The following is a 9,047-nucleotide window of genomic DNA, read 5'->3' as shown; positions in this document are numbered from 1 at the left end:
CTGATTTGGAAACAAGGACATTTCTGCCATGCCTCTATTTAATCTTTCAAGGTTAATGCAGTGCTGTATAGGTGATTCCTTCAGGGGCACACATCATAATGATACTGTTATGTTACTCCCACATTAGGAATGATGAGAACTGGGTTTCAGGACAAGTTATTGAAAACATTATTTTCACAGAAGCTTTCTTCACTTAGGAGTGAGATAACAAAAGCTCACTTTGGTGAGCTCATCATTTACGCCCCACACAGTGCAGTTTGAATTGAGAGTTGTGAATTTGGCTTCGGGTTGATAAAATCCTTGAGTACAGACATTTTTCAAAGTAAATTGATGCAAGTAAAGGTGGAAAAACTGAGTGCTTAAGAGTCTGGCCTTGTATTTAAGAGACTGCTCCACTGTGACTTTAAGCAACTCCTATGGCATCCTCAAATACTGATTCTTGCATATGAAAACTCCTCTTCATTGGTGTAATTCATACCACATACATTTGGGAATCATGGCCTTCATTCAGTATTAAGTACAAAAACAGGTCTCCTCGAATAGTGGGAAGAAAAAAATCACACTAGTAATGCCAGACAGTTTTGTCCTTTCAAGGACATAAGCCAATTGTCATGAAAACTCACGTTTTCAAGCTCTGTAAAAAAAATTACTTTAAGGCGGAAGGGAGGAAGGGAAGGCAGGAAGAAAGGTAGGTCAACCTAAAGCATTTCTAAAGCATGCGATGTAGATGCAGCTTTTAGTTACACGTCAAATAGCACTAAAATAGGCGGAAAAATATCTGTTAAAGGACTCGTTTGATTCTTCTGTTTCAAATGCTAAGTGTTTAAAGCTATCATATGGAAAAACATTTTGAAGAGAAAGATTCTGTAGAGTGAGAGGGTTTGGTGTTTTCTCATATTTGTTAAGCAGCCATGCACTGCAACCAGTATTTGCTATTAGATGTACAAAAGCCTATGATTCTAAAACAGTAGCTTCACCTTCTGTTTCAATAAAAATAAAAGGTCAGAAGTCAGGTCAAGCACAACTTGATTTCAGACTTGGTAGCAGATTTGAATGGTTTAAACATTACAAGCTATACTTCAGAGCCCAAATAGGTATATTTAAACATGAATATAGACAAAAACTGGTGGTGAATACTGTTAGCATGCTGCATTGCATTATTTCCAAAACAACCCATTCCCAAATGCCCAAATAAAAGTAAATGATTGTGCATTGCATGATGATACCATTGGATGTGCAACTTTGGTTCATGCAAAGTCTCGTTTTATGGACACGCTGCTGATAGGCCATAAATTCCTGAAGATTCTGTATGTGTGAGCTTTTCAGCCGTGTTCTTTCCATAACACCAAATGGATACTATGGTCTGGCATACTGGTGGCAAAAACCAAGCCTGTATCATTTTGGCCATTTAGTCCATTTAACCAAGACATTTCACCAGCCAAGAAGCTTGAACCTCTCTTTGACTTTCTATATTCTGGTAAAGGCCAGCGGCTTATCAGTTTTTCTGTCCTCAAGTCCATTATGTACAGGTATCTGTTGTCAAACAGTAGAGCAAATATCTCTCCAAAGCCCAGCAACGACACATTTGAGAAGTCTGGAGGTTTGATAACCCTAGAAGACAAGAAAACAGTGTTAGAGTCTCCCTTACAATGTTGTCATGAGCTTGAATTACTAAAGCAAATCCTGTATGTCTACAGAAAATGTGTCTAAATTCATCATTCTGAAGTAAATTAGAAAGAACTGGTTGCAAATCTTTCAAATTAAGCAATTGAACACTTAGCTACAGTCAGGCCTGTGATTTCACTTCTGACTTTGTGCATTCAGGACAGACTCATCTGAACATAAGTGAAGGCTAAGGTTTGAAAGGGATTATTCTGCAGAGCACAAGGAAAAAAAGCCATTTCCACATACAAATGAAAGAGCAAATGTGTGTGTCGTGTTTTACGGTAAATTTCCATATGGATTTCATGCCTCAGTATCTTTACACTAAGAGGTAAAAGCTGTTATTATTCTTTTGATCACTCCTCTAAAAGGCAGAAGTAAAATATAGACATTCCTTCTTGTGATAAGAAGGTTAGATAAATCATCGAAGACTGATCCTTAGAATGCTGTTTTACTGATGTTTTATGTTAAATTAACCATGGGAAGACATAAAAGTATTTTTTAGTTCCCCAACACCTTTATGATGGCTTCCCTTAATAAATAAAACTTGGAACAGAAACTGAAGTGTTGAGCCTTCCACAACTGCCTGCATGTTTGATCACAGCATTACATAAAGCAAAGAACTGAGTCACAAAAATGTGTGGGGATGAAAATCTGCTCTCAGCAGTAAGAGACCATCTTTCTGTTTTGAAAGATGGGAGGGTAAACTAAGAGGTGAAATTACTCAGTTATTCTTACTCATAAGAAGCATTTCTGGAGATCTTTCAAACATCCACAATTATTCAAGGTATTTGAATTAAGGAGTCTGCTAGCAGTTCTAAAATGCATTTTTTTCTTTAGTAAGTTACTATCTTTGATGCCACCATTTCCAACTCATACAGCCTGATTCTTTATGTAGAAATGGAATGCCATCATGTTCGGTCCCTCACTGCAGTCTGATCGATTTCACTGTCATTCCACAACATAAGAAGGAGTGACAGATCAGTAGCGCTATAAGGAAAAAGAGTCTTTTTAATTTCTTGTCCCATCAAAGGACCCACAGAAATTCCTGCCTGGATCTCTGTATAGCAGTCTCCATGGTAACATTAGCTCTGCATCACAACATTTCCACATTCACAACTACAGCACTGCAGTCTGGTTTAAGTCTATACTGAAACACTTCAGCTTACAGAATGAAAATATGGAAGAGAACTAGCATGCGGCCAGAAACCAAAACAGCAATGAAATTATTCATATTAGCAGATGAGAAAATTAGAACTAAACTGCTCGATATGTGTAAAGCAAGATGTTTACAGGATTTTATTCAAGATTCTTTTGGTCCATGTTTAAGGTAAGTTATTAAAACTGGTAAACTACTTCTTATTTATTTAATGAGGACTGAATCCTAAACTGAATGGTTTACCTGAGAATATCATAGCTGGCAAAGTCCCACTGGTATAATCCTAGTGCTGAACTGCACACTATGTATTTACCATCAAAGTGCAGCCTGGGCTGTAGGGAGATGCTGCGGTCTTCAGAAACAGACAATGTTCTTAAGCATTTGCAGTTTATTTCCCTTCCAATAGGCCAAATCTACAATTAGAACACAGTATAAGACCATAAAAAATTCACATCATAAACTGTTACATAAATAGAGCAAGCCTCACAGTCCCTTTTTAAGCATCAGGTAAATGTGTGCATGAGTTTTTTTCAGAAATATTTATCTTTTTCATGTAGGAACATCAATTATTCAAGTGACTTGTCTTACAGTATTGGTGCAGCACATGTTGTTTCTAGCCTAAAAAAATCCCAGTGAAAATGGGTACTTTAAAGAATGGAGAAAAAAAAAAAATTAAAAAAAAAAATCAACCATCCAATTGGGACAGAAATGTAACAGTGTTTCAGTTATGAAGCGCTTCCATAGCCACAAACTTACAGCACTCTCCAACCCCAAAGTCCCCAACGGTAACAGCAATCGCATTTACATGCTTCACTGTCATGACCTGGAAGCACTGATTCTTTGCATTACCATTGTTGTAGAGCTATCATTTAAAACTAAATGCTAAGGCAAGCACTGAAAAATTCATGTTCCACACGCAGCCTTTAAAGCAGGAAATATGGGGAAAAACTAAATCGTTCTATTGTTTGTAAACTTCAGCAAATTACTCAAGCTTTTTGTTTCCCAATGTACCAAATGTATGCATGTATATGCATGATATATGATACATACCTTGATTTCATACTTATCTGCACTTAGGAGAATATAATCCCCAGGACTATGCATAAGAGATTTGACTTTGCATTTCTGCAAAACGACCTGTAATTGAAGGATGGTAATGATTTATGTTGATGTTGTTAATAAAACAAATTTTCATTTGCATTTTTCATTTCACTAACCACCTGCATAGTGTACCCATGAATAAAGGCAGTACAAATACAAATACTTTTTAGCAACTGAATGAAAACTACACTCCTTTTGTTCCTACTAGTGACAATTTACTGTACTAATAAGCAAACATACATACTTCATCTGTACAGTCACACCCCTAATCTTTCAAGTTCTGAAATAACCAGAGGAAAAATATTGATCAGATTTTTGTTATCAAGATCATTAGATTTTTTTACATAACTTTTAAAGCCGTCTTCTTTCAGAACCAGTTTTTATTCAGTCTTTGAACCAAAACACTGCTTCCTAGTATTAGCCCAGCTACTTTGGAATTAAAATATCTTCAATGGTCTCAAAGGTTTAATTACAGCTTAAATATTTTTTCTGTTGAAATGTTATTTCATAGTATTTCCATATGTTCTTCAGATTCTAAACCTACCTGCAGGATTAGGATTAGGAAATAAAAATTTAGAACATGTTACAAATTTAGTGCAAATAAGTGTGTGAGATTAATTATAAATCAATATTCCCACCTTAGTGACCCATTCTGTGTGTCCAGTAAGGGTATTCAGGCACGTTCCTGTTGATAAGGCCCACACTTTCACAGTGAAGTCTGCAGAGCCACTGACCAGAATATCAAGTTCATCATTGTAATCCACACTAAAAACTTCAAGCAAAAAAGGAACTAAATAGGGAATACCAGTCTCTAAGCATGCATTTTTCTGTGAGACACTAGTAGCATCTATATGAATTTAGCAGCTTCTAAATTCATATGCTACTACAGCCTTAATTGTTCTTGAACTGTATAAATGAATTGTTGCTCTGGATGCCTAAGTTTACATTGCAAAATTACTGGGCTTTTTTTGCCCAAATTAAGAGCATGTATATCAGTGGTTCCTTTATGGCTGGATTGTGGCAAAGTGTAACTTAAGCTAGTTCCCGTTTCCAGAGTTTTAGTAAGACAATTCCACAGGATTAGTATATTTTATAAATACAAGGGAAAAAAACTACAGCTGAGCTGAGGGTATTTCTAAGTACACGACAAAGAATTTAATTATGAGGGCAATGCAAATACACATTCCCAGGTCCTATTTTGCTCTTTGCTACAAGCTCACGTCCAATGCGGGAATAGAAAAAATGGCCATGGCCATGTATGCCCTGCTACCTAAGATCTGCACCTCTTTGAGACTTGAAGCTACTGAATAACCTCGGCATTTATTGTTACTTCCATGCAATTGCAAAACGCTACGTGGCTAAGCTTTGGCATATTCAAGGACAAGTGTATATCTGTTCTGGTCACTTGCCCTGTCGAGGAGAACTGAGGGGACTCAGATGACAGAGAACAGAGGCTGAACAAACCGATAAAGCTAGTGTGCAAAAAGCTAGCGTAAATTATATTTTGTTTGATGATGATGTACGTTATTTCACTGGTGAAATTACATTTTTAAAATTTCAACATACCTGCACCAGTATGTCCTCTGAAATGCTGTGTCTTTGCCCCAGAGCTCCATTCCCAACAGGCTACTGTGTTATCAAAAGATCCTGTTACAAGCTTTTGTTCATCAAACTTCACTGCAGCACAAGTGTGTGTCTGGATACCATATATGCACTGACCTGTGCTTACATCCCACAGTTTTGCAGACAAGTCATCTGATCCTAGAATATAAAACAACAGGATAAATGCAAGATTGGCAGATTCTGGCACTACCTCTGACTGGTAGTGTCTACTGAAACAGATGCATGGAAGTTTCACGTCACACATCACTCAGGTTTGCAGAGCCACTGACTATACTGCAAGCTTTAGTTTCTTTCAGGAAGGAAAGGGTTCCAGCAAACCTTGAAATATAGATGAATACCAGGCCTCATATCCTGCCACTTTCTTTTCTCTACCTGAAGCTCCTCTTTTTTCAACTGCTAGCTAGAGCAAAATAAAACCCTGGACTCCTTACATCTGCTTCTTCTCCAGGGGGTTTCAGTACAAAAGTTGTAAGAAAGTTTTGACAACGCTGTTTTCTGTGTATAACACTCACTGCTGAGTAGGTAAGTGAAAGACTGGCTAGAATCTAATTGTTGGCTTCTAGTAAGCATCCTAATGTACCAACAAATGACCGACTGAAGTCAGTATTCCCAACTTAGTGTAAAACATTATCATACCAAATTATTGGAAAATCCTTGGAATATGCTCTGTCAGCGATTCATTGTAACTCTGTCATTAATCTTTCGTACTAAGGCTTCATATATGTTCTGTCGGTAACTTAAGTTCAAACTGAAATATTGAAGTCTCTACTCTTCAGGGAGGAAGCTACAATTATGTGCAAGTCAGACTAGTAGCAAGGTTAAATCTTTTACAGCACTTCATAAAGCACTTATGTTAGGAACTGAAAGTGCTTACAGCCTTATTTCAAAGAAGATATGACTTTTTCTTCCACGCTCTGGGAGACTGAAGTTCTCTCACAGCCCAAAGTCCTTTTAACTGAAAGTTGTCTCTAAGAGGATAGCTAACATATCTGTACTTCTCAAATGGGCTTACTTATAGTAACAGGATGAACAAAATCATAGAGCTATCTGGATTGCAAGGGCCCTTAAAAATCATTTAGTTCCAACCACCGTGCCATTGGCAGGGACAATGATACCTACTGTTACTATTTCTTTATCGAACAAAGACATCGGTCTCCTTGTGTTCTTAGTAAAGTGACTAATGAGTTTATTTAGTACACCAGGTGTTTCAAAAATGGAAAAAATAAGTAATTTTGAATCAGCATCTGTATTCACACAATGCAAACAATTTGTCTGGTAAAAGAAAAGCAAATTTTCATTAATCTTATGAGGGGGAAGAGAAAACAAAGAATCTTAAGACTCCCAAGTTGTCTGTCCTTCCTACCTGTACAAAGAAGTCCATCTTTATAGTAAAGTGCATATACTCTGGCACTGTGTCCAATTAAAGAGGATGTCTCAAAGGCTTCGTGGTCCTTCAGTTGCTTCATCCTTAAAATAGCTTTTAGGTAAACCTTCTTCCAATGCAGAGGATCCTGAACAGAGTCATCTATCTGCCAACCCAAATTCTTACACGCAGTCTGCCACACCTCTGTACAGGCACTTATAACCTTGTTCCACTGCTTAGAGACGAGGCAACATGTGAGTAAGGTCTGCGGATCAAGCCATTTTAACAGATAAAAACTAAGTTCCAATGGAAGAAGTTTGAGGAAGTCCCTCTTGAGTAGAATCTCTAGATTATTGGAGAGGTGCCTGAGCTGGACTGCTCCACTCAAGCTAATCAGGTGATCCAGAGTTTCATTTTTCTGCAAGTCCGTCAGAGAAAGAAATGCAATAGAAATGTTATCAAGCCATGCTTCAAAGTCCTTTTTCTCCATAAGGTTATGGAAAAATTTACCTGTGATACATCAAAATACTGTATTAGTTCCGTTCAGAAAATAAGGTATGATTCACATCTTTATTACTGGTATATAAGTATTCCAAATGGCATGTTAACACACAGATTGAAGAGATCAAATGCATTTTAAAATATTCTTTAGGTTAGGACTAAGCATTTTCATGCACCCTGAACTATCACTTGTCCCACAGCAGACTTACAAGTAAACTGCATGTAGCTAGTGAATGTTAGCATTCATTTATGAACGTTAACATATTTCTTGTTTTAGAGGAGCACTTTCAAATTCTGAGTCCAATAAGGTAGGGGTTAGTCTAAGTTTTACACCTATTACAGCAAATAAATGCTGTCTTAGAGTTTACTCATGGATTACTCTGATAAAAGGAAAAAAACAAAACACATAAGCAGAGTGATAAGCTAGTTACTAACATAATTTACTCATACCTTCCTCCTGAACTATTTTAAATACAAAGCGGGTAACTAGTTGGTTTTCAAAAAAGTATGAAGAGATGTCTGACAAATTGTGTTGGAGGATACGTCAGTCTTTCTAATTTTTCTATTTGGCCCATGTAAAGACCTGAGCTTGTGCTGGTCTAGCGTCAGTTTTGATGTGTCTGCACCACTTTGACCTAAACGCATTTAAAAAATCCTGTTGTTGTATTTTTTTTTTCCTATTTTCTCAGTTTATTTCCACTGAGACTTAACTGTGAAATTGAATACCACCCCCTGAACGCAATTATACTATCCTGTGACATCTCAAGTTCCTTCAGTGACCTGAGACCATTGATTAAGAAGATAAACATCAGGTAAGCAGTTTAAAAAAACATACATTTATTTTCTCTGGTAGGTCTAATTCATTAGATAACTGTCTGAATTTCACAGCACTCCCAAACTGAAAGAACTGAGATATCTGAGTGGGACTCAATAACATGTATATTTCTATACAGACATTTTACCATCACAGAATAGGATCTTAGACTACACCTCTTAACAGGGCATAGGAGTACAGAAAATTACAGTCATCACTATAAAAGGCTGCACATGGCATGCAATTGTTGGTAAAACACACAAGAAGGTTCTGGATGTCAAATGCACAGAAGCAGCTGCTCCTATTAAATAACAAGTTCATTACAGTAACTTTTACTGCAGACAGCACTTACCAGCTTTCCTCAGCACATAAGGCAGTGAATACAGTTGCTGTTGAAACAGGCATGTGTTCTCTTTAAACCAAGTAAAAGATTCTAATAGGCCGGCTACGAATAAAATCTCCGTCAGCCCCAAGACGTTTGTTGTATTCAATACGTGAAGCTATTACTGAAATTAAGGGCTGCTGTGAGGCCGCTGAAACCGGTGCTCGAGCCTCTTTTCCAGGTGTTACGCAGCCAGCCCTATCCGCTCCCCGCGCCCGCTCCCAATATACCTCCACACGCAAAAAGCACGGCGAGGACTGCAGACTCAGCGCCGCTGCTGCCGAAAGCACCGCGTCGCTCACCTCAGGTAGCAGTCCGGTGCTGGGTGTCCGTCGGCGGGCAGTCGCCACGGCTTGCGCGGACTCCCGGAGTCCAGCACGGCCAGGTGCTTCCCTGCGGCCATCGCTCCCACGGCAGGACCGGCTCTCAGCACTTCCGCTGC

The 9,047-nt window shown here is 38.1% G+C and overlaps 1 protein-coding gene across 4 annotated transcripts; it reads right to left on the bottom strand.

The window, feature by feature from the left end:
- Window positions 1–1,078: 1,078 nt before the first annotated feature.
- Window positions 1,079–9,046, bottom strand: FBXW2 (F-box and WD repeat domain containing 2). Of its 4 annotated transcripts, none has more exons than XM_059865370.1 (7): window positions 8,908–9,046; window positions 6,909–7,418; window positions 5,489–5,683; window positions 4,561–4,694; window positions 3,872–3,958; window positions 3,065–3,234; window positions 1,079–1,611 (listed from the first exon to the last, which is right to left on the bottom strand). In XM_059865370.1, the coding sequence occupies exons 2-7, from the start codon at window positions 7,396–7,398 to the stop codon at window positions 1,323–1,325; spliced, it is 1,365 nt and encodes a 454-aa protein (XP_059721353.1). In that variant the 5' UTR covers window positions 7,399–7,418; window positions 8,908–9,046; the 3' UTR covers window positions 1,079–1,322. The 4 variants fall into 4 exon arrangements, with proteins under 4 accessions (XP_059721353.1, XP_059721357.1, XP_059721354.1 ...); XM_059865374.1 differs by having other exon boundaries at window positions 6,909–7,326; window positions 8,908–9,041; XM_059865371.1 differs by having other exon boundaries at window positions 8,836–8,966.
- Between the last annotated feature and the right edge of the window lies 1 nt (window position 9,047).

This window comes from Haemorhous mexicanus, chromosome 21, assembly GCF_027477595.1.
Source record: "Haemorhous mexicanus isolate bHaeMex1 chromosome 21, bHaeMex1.pri, whole genome shotgun sequence".
In the NCBI taxonomy this organism is placed as follows: domain Eukaryota; kingdom Metazoa; phylum Chordata; class Aves; order Passeriformes; family Fringillidae; genus Haemorhous; species Haemorhous mexicanus.
This window is presented reverse-complemented; position numbering and strand designations above follow the sequence as displayed.